At 40.8% G+C, this 22,070-nt stretch overlaps 3 protein-coding genes across 7 annotated transcripts in view; 2 read left to right on the forward strand and 1 right to left on the reverse strand.

Moving 5' to 3' along the window:
• Positions 1-302: 302 nt before the first annotated feature.
• Positions 303-7,943, reverse strand: LOC128892866 (uncharacterized). The gene is made up of 3 exons (XM_054153478.1): positions 7,326-7,943; positions 1,062-1,257; positions 303-424 (listed from the first exon to the last, which is right to left on the reverse strand). Exons 1-3 carry the CDS (start codon positions 7,398-7,400, stop codon positions 303-305), a joined length of 393 nt encoding a protein of 130 aa, XP_054009453.1. The 5' UTR covers positions 7,401-7,943.
• A 1,408-nt stretch (positions 7,944-9,351) lies between these two features.
• Positions 9,352-12,951, forward strand: LOC128892860 (uncharacterized protein F13E9.13, mitochondrial). Of its 3 annotated transcripts, XR_008461191.1 has the most exons (7): positions 9,352-9,614; positions 9,813-9,895; positions 9,967-10,107; positions 10,184-10,383; positions 10,464-10,591; positions 11,464-12,286; positions 12,393-12,951. XR_008461191.1 is itself a non-coding variant. In XM_054153471.1 (6 exons), the coding sequence occupies exons 1-6, from the start codon at positions 9,539-9,541 to the stop codon at positions 11,610-11,612; spliced, it is 777 nt and encodes a 258-aa protein (XP_054009446.1). In that variant the 5' UTR covers positions 9,352-9,538; the 3' UTR covers positions 11,613-12,951. The 3 variants fall into 3 exon arrangements, 2 of the variants coding, with proteins under 2 accessions (XP_054009446.1, XP_054009445.1); XM_054153471.1 differs by having other exon boundaries at positions 11,464-12,951; XM_054153470.1 differs by lacking the exons at positions 11,464-12,286; positions 12,393-12,951 and adding an exon at positions 10,651-10,968 and having other exon boundaries at positions 9,357-9,614.
• A 136-nt stretch (positions 12,952-13,087) lies between these two features.
• LOC128892862 (tumor protein p53-inducible nuclear protein 2) overlaps positions 13,088-22,070 on the forward strand; it is a 9,000-nt gene continuing 17 nt past the window's right edge. The window contains exons 1-4 of one of the 3 annotated variants that reach the window (XM_054153473.1): positions 13,088-13,167; positions 20,382-20,574; positions 21,018-21,409; positions 21,667-22,070. The exon at positions 21,667-22,070 is cut by the window's right edge and continues 17 nt beyond it. In XM_054153473.1, the coding sequence (XP_054009448.1) occupies positions 20,406-20,574; positions 21,018-21,409; positions 21,667-21,822 (717 nt within the window). In that variant the 5' untranslated portion in view covers positions 13,088-13,167; positions 20,382-20,405 and the 3' untranslated portion in view covers positions 21,823-22,070. Of the gene's footprint in view, positions 13,168-14,412; positions 14,656-16,699; positions 16,754-20,381; positions 20,575-21,017; positions 21,410-21,666 lie in introns of those variants that run through there. The other 2 variants (XM_054153475.1, XM_054153474.1) reach the window with 2 other exon arrangements.

Genomic DNA, 22,070 nt, shown 5'->3' on the forward strand with positions numbered 1-22,070 from the left:
GTTAGGGTAACGCGGATGGTGCTGCATCCCGAACCAAGGAAAAATCCTTGAATCGAATAATGGTAAAACAGACGACGTTATCAACTGATATCACGGTCGTTGCGATAACGTCCAAGCGCATTGCGTACGTTCAAGATTCGAATTGTTACAGAGTTCCAAAGAACGTCTCCAAGTTGCAGAAAACAGGAAATAGGAAATAGGAGACAAGAGCGATCCTTTCGGTACATTCAAGTATCGGTTAATCGGTTTGGCGTTGGCGATAAATCGATACCAGACAGGACCAAGAGGAAAAAAATCATCGCTTACCCGAGTGCTGGCCATTCTCCATCGATGGTGGTGGTCGGGGCTGAGGTACTTTTATTTGGAAGACTCAAACGTGGCCCGATGCGAAGTGTCATTGGACGTCTTCTGCGCAACGTGTAATCTGTAACAACGATGGGATAAGAGGTTTTCGTAAATCTGCACGACCCCACGCTATCTCCACAGAGTAGGAAATACTATTAGAGATGGGCTGCACGGGAATAGAAATGAATTTGAACAAATTGCCAACCAGAGACTACGATAACGATGAATTTCGAGTTGTTAGTTTCCAGAGGTAGTTGCACGTGAAATGCCGATCTAACCATTACATTTATTTATTTATACGTTTCTCTGTTATACTTTATTTACAAATACAGTATAAACAGCTACGATAGTTTAAACCGATGTTTAATAATGCGTTGTTTTTCACATTAAATACTTTTTTAATTAATGAATAGCTAAACGGTTCTAATAAAAAACAATAAAGTACATGTACATGTATCGTATAGGCATAGCCTTTGCAAAGCAAACATATCGTCACTCTCGTATCCATGTTTATATCGTCATCGAGAACATTTTTTGCGATTAATTCGATTCAATTCAATTCTTTTTCTATTCTGGGAGTGCATCGCACCGATTTAGCGTAGGTTATCGGTCCACGACAGCAGTTGAGATATCGGTCCACCGCTATACAACAACGATTCGAACCAATTTATCAGCGCGCAAAGTTGTCATACGTACAAAAGAAAATTCAGTTTTACCATTTGCAGAACAGAGGGAGTTTCTTCCTTGAAAAACATGCGGTGACAAATACTGGGGCTGCGGATTCGTCGGAGTTGACGGGGAGGTACGACTGCTGGGGGTCGGCATTGCTCTCCAAGGTAGTAATGCATTTTCAACAAAGTGTTCCTCCGATGTTGGCACCTCATTGGTTACCCGTACCTGAATTTCCACAGTCTATAAAAGAAAAACGGTCAATTAACGATGATGATAATAACGTTATTTGCTCTGAACAACGAATTAAGAGGAAAATGATAATGTGCTGACTGATTCACCGGCAATTGTTGCGACGCGCGCAAAGTGAGTGTGTGTGGCAAGCGCGTGCGAGAAGGAAAGACAAAAGGACACGGGCCCGAGACCCCGAGAGAGTCAGCCGAGTTTAGCGCGACGAACCTTGAGTTGTAACACCGATCGTTTATTAAATATAGTATTTTTCCTTTGCATAAAATCGTCCGTTGTATCTCCCACCGTTGATCCCACAAGAATAATACAAAAATTATTCGTGTGTTTTGGTTTAGTTGATTTAGGACGAACCTGTACGGTGGTGAGTGTAGTAAAGAAAATGCTGAGAGAAAATATGCGGTGACATATGATAGCGAAAAGTCACTGGGATTCTCGACGTCTCCGGCTTGTGTCGCGTGGTTGCCCTTGGGAACCTCTTCGTTCCGTGTCATCGAGAACGCGATTCTTCGCTGGTTCGAAAAAATCAGTCGCGTAAAAAAAAAAAGGTCGCGAGCTGATGTACGGTCAAGGCAAAGCCTCGGTATCCGTTAAGAAAAGAGACAAGCAAAGGCTGTTTCAAGAGTGAAACACACCTCCGTGAGAATGTCTCGCGCAATTTTCTTTCCACGTTCGATAACTAAATTCCCCTCGACATTAATAACTTTACATTGTAGTTGTTTAAATAATTAAATGATACGGTCGACGGTATTCCATTAAAAACTTTGTTTTTCTCGAGTTGTGAAACTGATTGTGAATAGAGTAATTACTCGTCACAGGGACAGGTTTGCTTGCGGTGTTTTATTCCGCTGGCTCCAACTAAATTTCCGTACACTGTGAAACGATCAAATCTTGGCTATACAAGTGTACTCGTATATTCTACTCGACTGCGCAGTAAAATTACTGCGTAAATCGTTAATCTGGATCGTAAATGTCCAAATGGATTTTTAAATAGCTTTTCGATGAAAACGCGTTTCGCGTTAGGTCGTCAAATGACGACGCAATGTCCAACCATCCGCATGCTTTTGCGCACTAGAATTTAACGAACATCCTGTACCCGATTACAAAGTTTTCGCGTTATTTCCGTTCTCCCACGCGGAGACCTATCGATTCCGTGAGTTCGGGCAACAGGTAGCCAACAGCCAACAGCCAACAGCCAACAGCCAACAGCCAACAGCCAACAGCCAACTGCCAACTGCCAACTGCCAACTGCCAACGGTTGTTCCATCGTTACGTTAACATTGTTTCTATTCTATGCGAATCCGGCAAATCGTATTTTACTTTCCGTCCTCGTTGCTCCTTCATTTTTTTATCACCACTCTTTACGCCCAAAATCCCACATAGTTTCTTATCGATTCTCTATTCCAACGTAGCTGGTCGATCCATCCTCGGCACTGTCAATAAAGCCTTTGGAGTCTGATGGATGAGAAAGTACGAAAGTGTGTGGAAGGAGAGAAAGGGAAAAGAGAGAATTGCGCATTTCTCTCATCAACAACGAATAGACGAAGGTTAAAAGCTCGTTTGTAGTCGAATAAAGCATTCTTCGATGAAAAAAAATGTGTTCTTATCCCCGGTATAAATTTGCTTGGAATAAATCGCTTAATTCGTTATTTAGTCGGATAGAGAAAGACATTTACCTTCAGACGTGTATACGTATCAACGGAGACGTCCTGTTTGCCTAACGCCTAACCAATTTCTGCAAACAGTTAAACGATTCAACTCCTCGAATCAGTCAAAGTGTAAACGAGTGTAACTCGCTTTCGCGTTGTACGCGTTTGCTTACAATGACAAATATTGCATTTATACATGATACGATTTATGACTGTCCTTTTGTTTCACAGGCCTCGAGCGTTAATTGCGTATCGATTTTAGCCAGCCCATCTGCCACATTTTTTCTTTCTGCGACAGGTTCTCTCTGATCCCTTGTCTCGAAAAATCCTAATAACAAAATGTTCGTACCTCTGACAATGAACTTGATATTTATTCGTGTGATCGATAACAGGCCGGATAGATGTTCCGAACCACGTGACATGTTTCAGACAAACTACATATGTACATTGTAGCGCAACGGAGGAAACTGTTCCGAGGATATCTGGAACTTGGCCGATCATGACGCACCATCGATAAATCGTAATTCGATGAAATATGATTAAATAAGTAAGTGTACAGATTGATCGTAATACGCGAACGCGATCGTGTAAAGATCGATACAAGGACAGTGTCCTTGTTGGGTTCATTATCATCGAAATGGGCACTGGAGGGCGAAATTTCTCCCAGAGGAATTCAGTGATTTTTTGATCAGAAACTGTAAAGCATCCTTTTTCTCGGAAAAAAGTAGCCCGTAGGGAATGGAACAACACTCGTATACAATATTTATAGATACACGTTTGAATAGCAAACTCCTTTCCTACGATACATTATACATTATACATAGGTCGAAGTAAATCGTAGTCAATCAGAGTACATCGAGGCGTATCACGGTAATTATCATATATTGATTCGCCTAATTTATTATCAGTTTCAAATGTGCGACCATCTTCGGTATGACGAATCTGTGATTTAACATATAACAAATACAGATTTCATGGCATCTAGGAACAAGCGGCCGGTTTTGAATGCAATTACGAAATTCCTAAACCAGAGAAATTCTCTCCGAAATCTGATTTCAGATTGTTCGCAATGTGTAAACCACGTGTTTCATTTACACAACCACTAAAATTGATTAAAGCAGCTTCGTAACTTTGTGTTCCGCGATACGACAAACATTGCACTGCACTCTCTCTAGTACTGTAAGTGACAAAGTGAAATGAATGTCACTTATACGCAAAAAATGATTCTCGATATGAGACACACGTGCTCGCAATTCCTTTGTTTAAAGTTTAAAGTTACGAACGGTAAAGAATGTTGAAATGTTGACTTGGTCCAACTATGATTTTTCTCCTTATCGTTATCGTAGATCGAAGCTGCGCATTATGCAGTACATATTCGCATAAAGAGAGAAAGGAAAAGGAGAAAGAGCTTCTCGGGCACGCGATTTCGCTGTTTACTCGGACTCGGACTCGGACTCGGACTCGGACTCGGACTCGGACATATGTGCAAAGTACACCGCATTCGAGTATGGAAAACTGGTTCAGGGTGTTTGATTGTCGCGGAAAATGCGGCTCGAGATGAAAAGCCGGCAAGTTCCGTGTGAAATAAAGAAGGCTGGCATTTGTAGATTTGTACGCGTCTCGTCGCGCGTCGTCGGATATATCAGAAAAATGGAACGACTTGTACAAACGCGATGAAAGATTTCTCCTTGTCTTTTCTCCTTTTATTTCCTCCTTATTTGTTCTGTGAAAAAGCGGGCACGTCACTCTTGATATAGGAGCAAACTTAAACCAGAGATATCTTACGACAGTTTCAAATTGTTATTAAATCGAGAACCTTCTGAAAAGAAATGCTCGACGAATGGTTGCAATAGTAACCGTCCAAGTACATAGGATTTCTATTTCTAATTAACTTACGAGACTGTGAATGATACAAAGACACACCGAAATACACAAACTGTTTTCCAAATGTCCAAAAATACGCTTTTTAGAAACGTTACGAATAGTTTCGTGGCAGCGGAAAGCATTAATAAGCGGTTAATAAGCGCAGCACATAGGAACATATCGAATGCGAGGATCGAAGCAAACCGAATCGGATGTTCCGGAAACGCTAACATCGTTCAAAGGACAAGATCAACATTTAAACTACGGCTAAACTATCAATTTGTTCTCTGAAATTTATTTTCTCGCAGACTTTACGGAACACGGTTATTAGCTTATTACCCATAGTGAGAAAATTCATGCGAATAAAGTCTCGAATCTGTAGTAATCTGCGCCCATGAACTACAAGTTTTCACAAGTTTCTAGTTTAAGAAGATGATCGATATTTTATTTCAGGTAAGCCGTTATAGTTATATATGTATAGTAGCGGTATACTATACGGTAATCAACCTACCTTGATTATCTATCGAGGCTCGTTTTTACCGACTCCAGTGCTTTTATTAGAATAACATTTCGTCGCAACGTTCTTTTTTCTCGCGTAATCATAAAACCCTTTACTATCGATAGCTTAGCTAATGATTTCGTTAAGATGTAAACTTTTTCTACAAAACAAATTTACAACTGAAAATAAACAATGTCGTTTTCCAAGCTCGCTTGATCAAAAAGATGGGTGAAACTATTTAACAGGATCGTGATTAAAGTAAATACGCGAGACGTTCGGAAACTCTTCAATTGAAATTCTACGGCGAGTTTATCGCGAACGTAGTATGTACATCGATGATCGATCTTGCGCAAATTAAGTTGGACGGAATGCTAGCGGCGGAATTATTACGCGGCGTCTAGTACAGAACCAGCTCTCCCAAAGGCACCATTGTTCGATAGCTTTTCAACTCTAACATTCTGGCAGCAGAACTACACCAGACGATCTTTGTGTTTACAATGTTGGAAATATAATCAGCCGAGTTCCATGTACACCTATAATATTGTAAAATTCGAGAAAATATCATACTCTCCACGATCACATCCCACGAGGAAATAATGCCAACTTTACTGTTTTCCAATAAAATAACAATTTCTAATTGTAAGCTAACTTATCTACTAACCGATATTCTAATCGAGCGAAACGTCTAACGAGTACACAACTTGTACAGTCTCCAATTAAAATTGCAACAACATACCGTTGACATATCTACGTATCTATGTATAGTATTTGCATTTATATAGGTAAAGTAGTCGGGAGTAAAATATCGAGAGTAAATTGTAGACAACGGTACGCTACAAATGTATAACAGGTAACATCTGGTTCTCGCATTTGAAGCGCGACAAGCAAGCAAACAGGGGACCAGAAGCGATCTTAAGGGAAACAAGAGTGGAAAATTAGATTTTCCTCTAAGAATGGTTCACGACGTCTCTGTATTTCCACTTTCGAGTTTCGAACTGCTTCTATGGAAGAAACGTTCAGCCCAACATGCTTCCTTTCCTATACATACATGTATATACTACATATACATGCATGTATATATGTACATATCACAACGTGAGCGCGATACCTGAATGGGGTTTAAAGGGCTATCGATCCCATAGTAAACTTACAGCGGAACGGAATCTTCTTTTTCAGTCCCCTCTTGTCCGATATTCTTGTCTTCTAAGCACACCGATAACTAAGCAAGCGGACAGTTTGCATAGCAAATGTCCAAGACATTTCGAAAAGCAATTTTTAGCCGCGATCGGTTTCAAGGACTTTGATAACCGTTTCATTTACAACTTGTCATTTCAACTACATATTATGCCGTCAAAGAGGAACCGTTCACAGCCGTAAATGTGGATTAAAACGATGCCCGGCTGCAGAGTAAACAAATTTACTTGGCCCATCTCGTGGTCGATATACCAGTTTATCGTCACCATTCGAGATAGCTTCCGGTGCGAGTCCAGGTACTCGCCTCGCCTCGCCTCGCCTCGCCTCGCCTCGCCTCGCCTCGCCTCACCTCACCTCACCTCACCTCACCTCACCTCACCTTGCGTCGTATCGGTGCATCATTAAGCGATAATGCAATTATTTTCATCCAACGTTACCCATTAGTTACGAATCTAATTACACGACCGCCCTATCTTTTGCTCCCTTTTCCGTAAACTTGACGGGATAGCATGGCATTTGGCATGGTGTATAGCGCATCAATTCGTTCTAATCTCGATTTCGGTTACGTCCGGCAATTCAGAAAGTGATCCACGTGGTCCGTAGCAAGTAGTAGTCTTTTAGACGTACGGATTATCGAACAGTATCTGGGGTAGGTAATATGTATGATATTATAACGTGAACTCGAGCCAACGAAACACGTGTCAAATACTTTCAACTAATTTTCGAAACTTTTTGTATAATGTAGAGTTCGGTTGAAAGCAAATTTCTATCTTCCGTTAAATAAAAAGCTTGGCCTGAACAATGTCGTCGGTTGGCACTACTTCGACAAAAGACTTTCTGATTCAAACTCGGATACTCACGTGCTGCATCGGAAACGCGGTGCTACCGACGAATACGTCCCATGCCCAAGTAAAGATTCGCGCGTACACGTACATCAACGACAATGCCACACTGGAAATTCAACGCTTCTCAGCATCTACGGAACCAAAATCTTCTCTTTGCAGACTTGAAGCGTCAACCTTGTCACGATACTTTCGTCGGAATCACGATTACGTCTCATTCCTGTTTAAGAATCGCGCAATTATCCAATTTATACCTCGTCGTTCTGTCGTACACGCGAGTTGTCCCGTCATCAACAGTCTACATTATTCTCCATGGACCACTTGCAATTTCACCTCAAGTATCCAATGATCCAAAAACACTAACGTCGACATACCGTGCACCACATGGAGAACAACTACGTTGTCCTATTGTTGCGTCTTAGCGGTACTTGAACAGACCTCAATAATGAACAGTTTACTACACATTTCAGAGACCGCAAACAACATTGCCTATATACACGGCAAACTACTTAATCCAATGATTAAGAAACACTAATGTCGAGATACGCTAATCAAGAATGTTGATATAATATTGATATCGATCATTTCTCGAGACACTAATTTCGGAGCGAGAATTAATGTGTTTGTTGGAAACTGATCGGTATAGGCAGGTGTTGATGGAACACGAACACTTTCGCTAAGAACGTTCGCGTTTGAGAGTCTGACCGACACTGACGGAACAAACGCGCGCGTGGCATCTGCCGCAGCCGTGATGCTTCAGCATCTAATGCATAGCGAACGTAGAACGCATGGCAAAAGTTTATTTCCCCTTTCAACGTCCCCTGACTTTCGCTCTCCGTAGAGCAGCCGGAAGGACGAAAGTAACGGACGAGTGCACTTGGCACTGGCACCCAATTCTTCCAAATAAATTCGTCCGTGGAGATTGTGCGACCGAGCGTGTCGATTATGCGAGGTACATCACAAGTTCCAAAGTAGTTCTGACTACACCACCTGTCATCCCAATTATCGTTAATTAATCAATATTCTGTATATAATTGGTGCAGTTTGGCACTCGTGGAAGGTAGTTTAGATCCTTGGCAACATTCAAGGAACGATTTCCATAGGATTTTTATTGAATCGAAATAGTTATAAAGAATTTTTGGAGACGGTGCCCCAGTACGGCCAACAGTGGTGACAGTTGTAACGTGTCTTTGACAAAAAATTTGTTGACAAGTCGTTAATAACAACTAAAATCGTACCGAAAACGGTCCTTGAATGTTGCCAAGGATCCAAACTACCTTCTACGAGTACCAAACTCCATCAATTATGTATCTAATACTGATTAATTAACGATAATTGCAATGACAGGTGGCGTAGTCAGAACTATTATGGAACTATGCGTGTCTTAAATGGTTTATAACTATTTAAATAGTGCATAATGATTCAATCCACTTATAGGGGAAGACTCCTAGAAGCCTAAGCTTTAATTTGTGTATGCAAAAGTTGATGAATTATTTGTAAATAATCGATAAACAATCGATAAACAAATGAGTATACTCTGCGCATGCGCACTGCCGTTTCCAGCCTCGGTGCTCTCTACCCTTCTCACACAGTATACCTTTCTCTCTCGCACAATTTCAAGCGTAGATCTCCACCTGCGTTCTGTTATCCTACTACCGACCGGGGTTTCCATGATCAACCGCTAGATGGTCGCCACCGGTCCGAAATTAAAGTGTTGCCACTTACTAATCGTCGAAAAACGGTCATAACCATTTAATTTCAATTAAAATCCTATCAACACTGGTTCTTGAATATTACTGATGATTTATACTGTCTTCCACGAGTACCAAGGTCTACTATTTATATACAAAAAGTTAACAAACAATTGAGTAAAGCTAATATTTTTAACAATATAACGTATAGTTGAAACTGAAATCCTTGGTGAATTTTTCCCACGCGACGTGACGCTGCAAACTTTCTACCAACTTTTAATACGTGAGCTTGGATTCCCCGCGGATCTAAACAACAGGCCCACAAAGACGCAGTCAGACGCAGTCAGACGCAGCACATACACAGCAGTAGTATTGTTCAACATATCGAACAGCTGATTTTGATTAAAGAATCGATATCTTGAGAAACAAACACAACTCACAGTTATCTTGGATCCCCAATTGTATTCTAACTATAACTTGTCATTTTTCTAAGTGACTGCAATTCAAATTAAACAAACTGGTTCCATTCATCACGAGAAAATGTTACGTTTTCACAAATTTTTTCAAAAAGGAAAGTGTTCTATCATTGGAATGGTGCATGTCGGTGGATTACCTGGTAACGAAATTTTATTCATTTTAATTTTACGCCTCATACGTTGAAGAATATACCATATTTGACAAAACTTATGCTTTCCATTAATTACGATTGTAAATTATTTTATTATTCTACATCAAATTCACCTATTAATCAACTAGTAATTCACCTATTAACCTTTAATTTATTAAACGAATAATTTAAATTGACAACTATCAGGGACACCACTGTATTGCGGCGATACAACTAAAATTATAAACAATGCAGTCGAGGATGCTACAATTTATAGAGATTCCAATGTCGTAAGTGTAATAACTACAAGATTCGTGAGTTAGCTAAATGGTTATTTTAACTTACCATGCTTTACTTTAAGGATGGTATACTAGTGGAAAACATGCACGATGTTCCATACGTACGATCCAAAGACTTATCTCCTGAAACTGTATCGATGATGACTCGAGTCTGTATAGAAATTAAAAGAATATTACCTGAAAATATACCATGTGGCATACAGGTATATGTCTAAACATTAAATTGTCTACGATAAACTAATGTAACGTTATATACTTTCATTAAAAAAATAACAATAGATTTTAGCAGGTTGTAACAGAGAAGCTGTAGCTGTAGCAAAAGCTGCCAATTTTCAGTTCGTTAGGATAGAAGGATTTGTATTTTCTCATATAGCAGACGAGGGTTTGATAGATGCATGTGCCGGTCCTCTTTTGCGATACAGAAAACAGATCGATGCCAATGATATTCTTTGTTTCGCTGACATTAAAAAAAAGCATAGGTGATTTGTCGTATTTCTATAAGAAAGAAAGTCAGCAATTTTATTCATCTCACGATTTCCGATCTTTTGTTTCTGAATAGTTCGCATGCTATCACTTCCGATGTAAGCTTAGCAGAAACAGTGAAAGCAGCAGAATTTTTCTTAGCAGATGGAATAATACTGACAGGAATCGCGACTGGCGACCCAGCTGATATAACAGAGCTTAAAGGTATCGTGTTCAACATGATAAATTCATAATTTATAATTTATTTGCTGAAAATTTTGTAGAAGTTAAGCAAGTTGCTAAATGTCCAATCCTTATTGGCTCTGGTGTTACGATAAGCAATATGGAAAATTACATGTACTCTGATGCAATGATCATAGGATCATACTTTAAGGTTGACGGTGTTTGGAAAAATGCAGTTGACAAAAAGAAAGTTGTTAATTTTATGGTAAAATTGGAAAAACTACAAAACATACAAAGTTAATATCATCTTAATTCTATATGAAATTGAACTATTTTTAATACTAGGTTATTTGATAGCATTGTTGTTTACTATTGATATATATATTTAATACATGAACAATTACACAAATATTACACTATACCGATAAATAATTAATTTTTTCCTTAATTTTTAATCGAACGTCTTTGTCGTTATAATAATCGACAATTATTGAACGTGTGGTATCTGTTGCTCTTTTTTAACGTGACGTTTTTATTTATACGTGACAGATGAAATGTAATTTTTCAGCATGTAGAAATTGCTTGTTGGCAAAATGATTTCGCGTTTTCAATAATATGTGCCAAATGTAGACGCGGTGCTCGTGATACTGAAAACATGCCAAAGAAAAATTTCAATCAAAAGAGTTTATGTTGTTGAGAAATATTCGCATAGCATTTCCATGATGTAAATAATAATCATTCGTAACAACATAAAAGCTTATTTCTATAATTATTAAATCGACTAATTGTAAGCGTCGGTAATAAACTAACAACTGACTATATTATATTTTTATTCGTCAACTATTTTATTATTGGTATAAACTTTCGCCGGATTCAAGTGTTTTTATTTGTTACATTGGGTTCGGTGATTCCAGCAGTAGCGATAGCGCCTTATTATATGAGAAGCACTGCTATAGCTACAGTGCTACATATGATGCCATCTTGCCACTATGGGCAACGATGTCGCTGCGAGCTAAGCGAAACTATTTTATACCGTGAAAATATAGTAGCGAGCGATAATTAAACAACTATTTCTTAGGAATAGATGGTTTATTTTGTACAACGGCGATATTCGATCTCGAGAAACGGTACGAATCTTTCGAAAGTAGAAAAGTTTAATAAAGGTTGGTAAAAAGGAAGTTTTCCAAGTATACCAGCATTAAACAGCGGCCAGCAGCAGCTGTTCGCCCAGCTGAGCGTTCCCCCACCCATGATTACTGCTCACCGGTGAATCGATGAATTCTCGGGCCCTTTGTTATATTGTTGGTTGTTGATCGTTACCCTTACCCCAAGCCGCCTCGTGTCATATACGTATGCCCATTAAAATAAAAGCACTTTGTTAAATTACGAAACGTTCAAGTTACGTCGGCTGACGTTAATACAAATATTCCATCGCGTACGCACGTGAAAACTACTATCATAGTCGAGCCGACGATCAAAATGAAACTAATAATCACCAGAAATATTTTCGCTCTGTTCTCCGGTTTGCTGGAATTCGAGGACAGCTGAATAATTTAATATTCATTTGTTTTAAATGTAGCTGCAATGGCACTGTGACGTTCATGTACTTTTTACTCCAGCGGATGTATAAGATAACGTGGAATTATTTGGAAATGACAAGCAACCACACAGTAACATACTCGTATGATTATTTAATAATAAATTGGAAGTTGGTAGGTTAACGATAGAAAAATAATGGTAAGAGAGAAATATGTATAAATGCACGATACTTGGTAAACGGTAGAATGGGTATATGTATATAAAGGATCAATTGAATTGAGAAGATTAATATTTCTTGTTTCAGTAGTTGTCTGGTCTCGCGGGGTGTAACGATATCTACATATATCACGCGTAATATAAATAACAGCAGTTAAGCGTTACATTATATCACCGCGGTACATATTTTATGCGAGAGAACGAGAGGCTTGTACCGGCAGCTCCAAGTTTCAAGACACCGAGACACGCATCGATTTTCCACTTGCTGCATTTGCTACGATTTCATGGTTCTCTCGTTCTTACTCTCATCTCGTACAATTTGCAATTTTGTCCAGACGAGAAAACGATTTTGCATTATTCTCAAGTTGTCGAAAGACAGATTTTCTTTTGATAAACCGACGGATCGGTATGCACGGAAACAATGTATCTACACATATGTATATGTATACACATTAACATACATATGTATAAGAAAAGAGTTTGAGAGTTTATCGATCGTAGAAGATGGATCGATTGATCATACATTAACGATAAAATCACGTAACGGTTATTTGAGGAAATCGAGATGGCTGGTTCTTCCAGATACGAGAGCAAATAAATTTTCAAGATAGCCAAAGAGCGACCGAGCTTGCCGAGAGGTGATCGATGCTCGAAAGGGCACGGGCGCCTCTCGCAACGCGATACTACGTCCCTGATATCGTTTATAAAAGCCCTCCCCGCATCTCGTTCCCCCACCAACAAGACCATACCTCTGCTCTCGCCCCTCGCGTTGGCTTGACTGCCCAGCCAGCCAGTCGAAATCAGCTGACGACTATTACTGCGGGCAGTTGCTACCACGGCTCCTCACACGCAGCACTGTTCAGGCGAGTGAATCCTTTACTTCATACACTTTTCCTCCTCGTTGTTTTGTTTTGGTTTTTTTGTTTTCTTGTTTGTTTGTTTTTTACTTTTTGTGTCGAAATCGAAACGAGGGTCAACGATATCCCGTGAGTCTCGATATTGCATATATGTATCTACACGCCAACAATCGGCGTTTTGTCAGTGGTGATAAAAGGTCGGACGTGTCCTTCCTTCCTTCCTTCCTTCCTTCCTTTCTTCCTTCCTTTCTTCCTTCTTCGCCTATATTCTCTTGGTCTCTTTTCTATCTGGCCTGTCTACCTCTATCTTCGATATGTATCCGTGAGTGTAAAGTGCGACAAACAAGAAAGAGGGAACCAACGATACATCGCAGGCCTAATGTACGATTCGTACTGTACGACTGAGAATGGGTCTGTGTTTGCTGTGTGAGTGTACGTGAGTGGCTGATGAACCGTTCGGGATGCAGTGTGCGGATTTTCCATTTAACTACGTTATTATTTCATCGAAGAAAAACTGCCCGAGGTTGCCCACTCGTTTCTTGTCCCTCTTTCGAAGGAAACAGAGCGAGAGAGCGAGCGAATTCGAGATCAAGGTCGTTGTCACTGGCAGCTCGCGTGTGTACAAGGAAACTTGGCTTTTTCGTCGAGAACTGTACCCACGCAGGAAGCATTCCCGTTTGATTGATTACCTAGAAAAGTTGAGCTACGCTTTAGCACTAGGTGACCACGTAACAACTATCCCGTTGTGTTTTTACACGGTGTTTGTTGGTATCTACCAGGGTGTCGTATAGCTGCCTAAAACCTACAACCTACAACCTACAACTGGCTTTGTAGCTTGTTGTTCCATTCAACGTAAAAGAGGGACGTCGTTGTTCCATAAGTAACGTATTATCCGTCGCGTAAAATTCTGCTGGACGATGATATCGTTGATCGTGACGTTTCGCGAATCTTATCGACGGAGAACGCTATGGAGTCGTCGCGTTTGTGAAAGTGATATTAGGAAGAGAGCAGAGCAGAGCAGAGCAGAGCAGAGCAAAGCAAAGCAGAGTGGCCTTGTAACGCGGTCAGGATCCAAGTACAAACAAGTAGGAGAGGAACGAAGCCGTGTTTTGTGTGCACGTCGATGCGATAAAGCACGAAGGATGCCAACGAGAGGGAAGGAGGTGACATATGTATAGTAGTGGGGAATTGGATCGAAACAATGCAGTACAGGAGTCCGCTTGGTAACCGCTTGATCGACGGATCGTGCACGGATTGTTACAAGTGCAAGGGCAATGGCAATGGTGTATAACTTGTACAGTACAAGTCGTTCGATGGTGTCGTGTGGTGTGCGGTGCAGTTTGGAGGTGTACGGTGCGGTGCGGTGCGGTACGCCGTCTTCCTGTTTCGCTCGACGACGCTCTATTTCTGACAAGCGCCAAGGAACATCGACAACGTTTGTCTGGACGTTTTCTCATCGAACGTCAATTGTGCAATGTCGTCGATTCGCGAACGGTGCGTGAGCCAATGCCCTTTATTTTCCTCCCGATACATCCTTTTATCTATCCGTGGATAGAGCTAGATACCAATCATGTCCCTCTTGTTTTTCTTTTCTTTCGATTCTTTGCTCCATCACGATTCCTCCAACGACTCTGTTTACTCCAACTTACTTTGAACAAACGAACGATTACTTGGCAGTATCGACGAGATAACTCTTACTTACTCTGTTTCACGTACAACTATCTTGCTCTTTGTTCTTCGAAATCCTCTTATTGGCGACACTGCGACTGTCGACTGGTCGATCGGTAACAAACTATCGCTAAAGGTGTTTAGCCAGTAAGGAGTCGATTTGCTTAAAAATAAACGTAAACGAGTAAACGAATCCAAGTTGAGAATATTCCGTTTACACGATAGGTACATACATATTTGTCTATCTCAAAGATTAAGCTTTCCGAAATAATGTACAAGAAAATTGTAACATTACTACACTGCAACATCAACAACACTGTTTCAGTATATTTTTAAGTGTATCTCGAATGTTCCTTTTTCACTTGTATCAGTCAAGTTCAGAGGGAAGAAATTGTTGGCAATCGTTCTATCCGTTCTATCGTTGAAACTGAAACTCGTCGAGTTGATTCAAATAGCTACTTTCTCGAACAGTATTCGTCAAGTTTTCAAACGAATTTTGTTCAAGTTCAAAGTTTCGCGGATCTCCCATTTTAGCCTCCATCGATCAGCGCCGCCGCGCCGCGCCGCGCCGCGCCGCGCCACGCTGTCCCGTATTATTAGAAACTATATGGAAACCTGTATAGAAATTTCATCATCATAGTCGTTATCGTTTCCCGCTTCGCTCTCTTCGGAACGAACAAAACTGGTTTTAGTCATTTCACCGTTGTATACGTCGCACGTTTCCCCGTTTCATCGGCAAACACATTGACCCCGTTAATCGCTTCTCTACCAATTTTCTTGGTCGTCACCTTCTGCGCAAATGTTAACGGAGCCAGATACCAACGTGCGTTGTTATGTAAACTAACGTCAGCGATGGTTACATAATTTTCAAGATAAAAACGGAAATGTTTCTTTTGGCACGCATTCGCGCCGATGCGAATTGGACAATTGCATTCATCGGATCGATGATTCGATTCGATTCACGTTGAGCAGAAAAATGATTCGAGTAAAATTCTGTCCATCTCTAACCGCGAGTGACCGAGCCCGGAGTCGATGCTTCTCCCTCGATGGCCGATGGAAAAGGTTCCAAGAGTCTCTTCCTCTTTGTATTCCATATAAAGAGTCTATCTATGCGAGAGAGAACGTTATTCGACCATCTTTCCGTGGCGTCGCGTTGCATCGCATCGCATCGCATCGCATCGCATCGTATCGCATTGCATCGCATCGCGTCGAGTCCGTGCAAGTTCGCTAGCTTTTATATGTATGTACTTGTACATATGTAGCTTGACTAGTGACGTATCGTACATATGATCGCTCGTTTGCGTTGATCCCGTTAGAATCGAACCGATGCCGATGAAGAGAAGCAGACTGTAAGAAATTTAGACGACACCGAAACCAAACAACGCAAACGGTGCAAAACACTCTTCACGTGTGGCGGAAACAACCTTTCTCAAACTTGATTTTCTGCCGGACGCTACACCTTCGACATAGGCAAATTTTAGACGCAATTAACGTTCGATTCCGATACCCAGAGAGGATAACTCCGCTTGTATTTTTATAAAAATTCAACAACATGCTCGTGTAATTACCTAATTTCCTTTGGAACTCGGATCGACTCGGTGGCTGATGAGTCATTGCTTTTTGCGCGGTAGTCATGTCTACGAGTCACGATACGACGTGAAAACGCTTTTTACCGCGACTATATGTATATATAATGACTGCGATATAGTTGCGATGACTTTAGTTAGTTTATTTGAGAATATGAAAAGCGTGTCCGAAATTGATTTTTTTTATATCGACAGAAAATAGTTTATCTTTACTATTTTATTCGGCAAGAATGCGATCAAGGAGAAAACTAAACGACTAGGTTGATGGGATCACGGCAGATGATTATCACGGTTGTCACGGTGTCACGGCTAAAAAGAACACCATTCCAGTGTTAACAGTGAGTTTCTTGGTCCAATATATGATATATAACTAGGCGATCGCTACTATGCTTTCAATTGGTTTCGAGAGGATTATTTCAGCGAATAATACTCTGCTTCGTAGATTACGTTTGCAATCGTTTGTTGAAATGAACAATGTTCAGTCGTAACATCAGAAACGCGAGCTACAATTCGAGCGATGAAATCAGTGACTCTTCTGACGCAACCGATAAAGCCTACGGTACCCAGCATGATTAGCCTGATTATGATTCACGAGGAAGGAGTGAAACCGATGCTCTATCTACTGGTAGCAGTCGTTATTCGCGCGATATATCTCCATTCAAAAAAAAAAAGGAACACGAGATAACACTATGTCTCCATCGACCACACCAACGATTACCGAAGAAACAATACACGTGTGAGAAGGGTAATTAACAGTGAAGTAACAAAGATATCGTCATCGCTCTTTTTACATGGAAACAGTCTAGAATGTCGTTAGATTTTTTTCTCCCTAAAAGACACGAAATATTTGCTTGCACTCGATATTCTAATGCATCGATTTAACACGTTCGTTACCGCGCGTTCATTCATATACATACAGACATACATGTACGTGACTCTGACTCGACGTTTTCATTTCTAATCGGTCTTTTAACGTTAACGCATCGATTTAACACATACATAAATACAGAAATACAGTAATACAGAAATGCATAGGTATTTACATATCCGTATCCGTGACGCGCCGATTCTCCTGAGAGAGATCATATTGCACAACACATTCTCTTTCGTGTTCGTTAAAACAAAGGAAATGTGAAATGTGTACCAGCGTGCTTTACAATTACAGCTTTAGACAAACAATTTACGTAATGTTTGTCAAGTATCGATGTAAACTGACTTTGCGAGATGAAAAGTTGCAAAACGAGTCTATTAGTTCCGTTGCGTTTGAATCCAGCATACTTGAAGGATTTGTACCTTTAAACAAACGGTGTAAAAACTAAACCGTTGTCCATCGGTATTGCATAATTACGTCGAGAAACGTTTAACAATAAATAAATGTCGTCGTGGCGAGTCGACATCAAGATCAACATCAACTTGAACAACACCGGTGCCGTGTTACATATACATATACATATACATATACATATACATATACACATGTTGTATGTAGAATATGTACCAGAAACAACGCAACGAATGACACAGGATCGAGAACACTTACGTATGTATGTAGCTACGGCAAAGTGTGCCGCTTGCACGCAAGACAAATAATTAATTTCTAATAGGACCATTGGATGATGAGGCAACTGCTTATACATATACAGGCTAAATGTGATAACGAAGAGCCGAAACGGTAAAAGAATGATAAAAGAGCCTTATCGAATATACTATAGATGTATGTAGATGTAACATTTGAAATAATGCGGCATCCTTGCAGAGAAACAAGTTGAGTGGTCGGTAAGTCGTTGGCTACTGTAAGTAGTATTCGATTTCGCGTGAAATGACTCGTTTGCGTTATTCGTGGATGAAAACGTAGTCGTTGCAGATGATTGCGATTTTTCCTAGTCACGTTATCAAATTTTTAGCTTGATCAAAAACTAAACACAAACATCATGGCACTGTGGAATATTTGTAATTGTTAAGGGTCGCACAGATTACTCTGACGTGACGTGGGCTGATGCTATCTGACGAAATGTGCGTTCTGACGCGTCAGGAGCACATGAAAACTACTACATTTTTTGTGAGCGTTGAAAGGCGTCAAGACTCGGGTGTTTTCTAGGAACCTGTTCTCCATTTTTAACAGATAAACTAATTTAAAAAACAAAAACTACACTAAAAAGTATAAAATAATTTTTCGTTAATTTATATAAATTTCTATGACCAGTAATTTCTATGAGCAGTTCTAGATATAATTGGTTATAAAAGTATGAGAAAATGCAGTGAAAAGTATGAAATAATTTCTATTTAAACTGCATTCTTGTCAGCTTTTCATGCATTTGATTAGACATAAAATACAGCATATTAAATATAAAAACATAATTTTTCATGTACTTGAAGTGATTAATCATATTGAAATAATAAATAAAATTATTAAATCTGATCTTAAGGAATTTTAATAAGAATAATTATTAGTATCATTGTTGTTATGCACGATCTTTATTTGTACTGGAAAAAAATGTTTAATATCGTTCGACCTCAGTAACCAAAGTGCCATAAACTAAGAATTATCGAAGGATTCATTATTTCTGACAATTTCTCATGTCTGACGTGGGCTCACGTAGCCTGACGTCAGCCCACGGTGCCTGACGTGACGTGGAAACACGTCACGTCACGTCACGTCACGTCACGTCACGTCAGAATAATCTGTGCGACCCTTTAGGTTTTCATATCATGCGTCTTATGACGCGGGTTCACGTCAAGTCAGAGTAATCTGTGCGACCCTTTAGTCCAGCCTCAACAGACTCCGATCCACATTTGTTACGTATCGTTGTGCGATCATGTCCGTTCCAATAATTCATGGGTCCGGCAACCTGCGACTCTTTAACACAATTATTGCTCAAACAGAGTAAAATTATTTAAATTCGTGCCTTTCACCGAGCTCCATTTTCGGTACTCCATTTTCATAGAGAATTTCTCAACGAGGCGTTCTCACGCGTTTATCGATTGCGCAACGATCGTAAAATAATTGCAAGGCGATATACTTGCAATTACTCGTGATCCTTGGCGAAGCAACACAACCACTGATTCGTTTGGTGATCGTCCGTCCCACTACGTACGATACGAGCGAGACTTCAAGTGTTGAACGTGACGCAGCCAGTAAGAGCGCCTCTTACGCGATTCAACAACGCCAACGGTAACGTCGTGTAAGTTGCGATTTGCGACGCGTAACGGGCTTGAAATAATTACAACACGGTGACCGTGGGCCCGATAGCCGTGCCCTACGTGCTACGCACTTTCCGTACCACGTGGATGGATTCGTGTATAGTAGGTACGTACCTACATACTTTCCGCGTCTAGACGTATTCGCAGTTGTAACTATAATATGAATGTAGTTGTAATAGCGCTCAAGAATTTCGAGGTCTTAAGCCTTGTGACCTATACATTACTTTGCTTCGAGGATTATTTACCAAACATTGTTAGCGTTATCCTTGGCCAATGTTATCCAAACAAAAGCGCCAACATTGGAAAAACTACACCTCTCCTCGTTATACAATTGATCGAGGACCAGTTCTCGAAGCCTCTTACTTTACTTTCCAGCAGGACGTTTATGGACGTTTAAGGGCACTTTTTCTCCTCTTATTTCTTACTGGCAGAACTGGCGTTTTAGTACGTCATCGGGAATTTTGGTCGCGTCCGTGATATCGCACGGATATCCGCTCGCTCGGATTTCATACATTTCACTTAATACGACGCGACGGACGCGAATGAGTTGATGCCCGATCCAGCAACAATCTTTATTTGCTGGACAATTTTGTTTCGTTGTTGGTTGGCTAAATGTAGTTGGCGTGCATGACTTTTAATCCTGAACGAATGGTAGAACGAATGATATTTGCGATCGATTTATTTTAATCGGAAGCTGAAACGCGTCAAACATCGAGTTTTATGGTGAAATATTTTATTTTATCCGACAATTGGTTGGCATTACAGGCGCTGAAGAGCAAAAAGGTCAGGATGCTGAGCAGCTTGGCAAACTACTTACTCGGAGGTAATATCTTCGGCTCCGGCACGCAGGACTCTCGGGAAGGGTCCAATAACGAAACCCCGGAGTCCCTTCCAGTAATGGCGAGGCTCAATCAGGTGGAGGTTGAGGGCGATGAGTGGATCCTCATTGACCGTGCTGGTACGTCTAGCAGGAACGGCCTTTTCAAAGGAACGTTGCTCGAGAAATTTGAAAAAGTTCGTCAACCCTTTGCTTGTCTGACTGACTGCTTCTCACGTTGGGGAGACTAGACCCGCGCCGTCGTACATACATATATTCGAAGCGTAAATCGACAATGAGGCGCGTCTATGCTCGAGAACGCGTCGAGATCAAATAAATCAAATATCGTTCTCTATTTTAATCGTTACTCGTACAATTTTCCGCCGTGGAGGTGCAAGTGGAAGTGGAAATGGAAATGGAAATGGAAATGGAAATGGAAATGGACGTAATCTTGTTTGAAAAACAATCGATGTATTGGCAGAGCAGAAACTTTTCGTCTAATAACTCCTAGTTTTATATTTTTTTTATTTTCCGAAAGGCTCTTTGAATGTCCGAATTAAAGCAGGTTTATTTGTGACACACAGTTGAGGGTGCGACGACGCTGGAGGAGTCGTGGTATGTAACGCCACCCGCATGTTTTACACGGGCGGGACCCGTAAACGTGGAAACATCTCCGCTGGAGAACCTGCTGATCGAGCATCCCAGCATGTCCGTATACCGAGCCACGACTCTTACAGTCGCCCCCGACACTCCACCGCCAACGCCGGATGCATCGGAAAACAGAGACGTCGAGGAAGACGTTTTACCTTCTATCGTTTCCGGTGTACCGGCCACGGCGGCAGCCTCGTTGGACCGTAGACCGAGAAGAATCGTCAGCGATCAAGAAATTTACAGACCTTCTATTCACGGCGGAAGACCCGCCGTCGGACGTGTCAGCACCGAGAAGAGGATAGTCCAGAATCGCTCGGCGCAGAAGGTGATCATTTTTCTTCGCAACTATAGTATAGGCTAAAGAAAAAAGAAAAAAGAAAAAAGAAAAAAGAAAAAAAAACCAACGTTGATGAAAAAGGTCCAGAGTAGAGGCAGAAGCTTGTCACGGAAGCTCTAGCTATGATTAAACTCCTTCGAAAAGCTTTGATAGAGACACTTTTTCTTAGCCACTGCTTGTAGCAGAGAAATTTTGTTTAAAGAAAGAAAGAAAAGTAAAGTAACGTAATGTTGAAATTTGTCCAGGTTCTCGAGAAGAGGTCTACCCAGGCGCTAAAGAGGGGCCGTCTAGAGAGGAGCAACAAACTGACGGAGGTGTTCAGCGTTAAAGGCAGACGTCCCCGCCGGCAAGACCGCTTGCGCGTCCAGAACAGTGGCGCAAACAACAACCGGAAATGCTAGTCATTCGATCTCAGGCCAAGGTGTACTCAAGTACCTTCTTCCTAAAGTAAACAAAAACAACAAAAAAACACGCAAACAAGACACGCAAGAAAGCAAAAAAAAATGCAAAAAATGAAGAAGTAACGATGACGCGAACTAATCTTACAATTAGTTTAATCCCTATCGTGTTCTTGTTCGTTGGCACGTGTCGCAACGACGTATCACACACACACACACACACACACACACACACACACACACACACACAC

Source organism: Hylaeus anthracinus, unplaced genomic scaffold (genome assembly GCF_026225885.1).
Source record: "Hylaeus anthracinus isolate JK02 unplaced genomic scaffold, UHH_iyHylAnth1.0_haploid 2, whole genome shotgun sequence".
Taxonomy (NCBI): Eukaryota; Metazoa; Arthropoda; class Insecta; order Hymenoptera; family Colletidae; genus Hylaeus; species Hylaeus anthracinus.

Excerpts from the sequence above, each read along its gene's own strand:
- LOC128892866 (XM_054153478.1), bottom strand. The coding sequence starts at position 7,400 with ATGTACGTGTACGCGCGAATCTTTACTTGGGCATGGGACGTATTCGTC. Across the intron at positions 1,258-7,325 it reads CCGCGTTTCCGATGCAGCAC|ACTGTGGAAATTCAGGTACG; the intron begins GTGAGTATCCGA and ends TTTCTTTTATAG. Across the intron at positions 425-1,061 it reads CTCCCTCTGTTCTGCAAATG|ATTACACGTTGCGCAGAAGA; the intron begins GTAAAACTGAAT and ends TCGTTGTTACAG.
- LOC128892860 (XM_054153470.1), top strand. The coding sequence starts at position 9,539 with ATGTTACGTTTTCACAAATTTTTTCAAAAAGGAAAGTGTTCTATCATT. Across the intron at positions 10,108-10,183 it reads ATATACCATGTGGCATACAG|ATTTTAGCAGGTTGTAACAG; the intron begins GTATATGTCTAA and ends AAATAACAATAG. Across the intron at positions 10,384-10,463 it reads GACATTAAAAAAAAGCATAG|TTCGCATGCTATCACTTCCG; the intron begins GTGATTTGTCGT and ends GTTTCTGAATAG.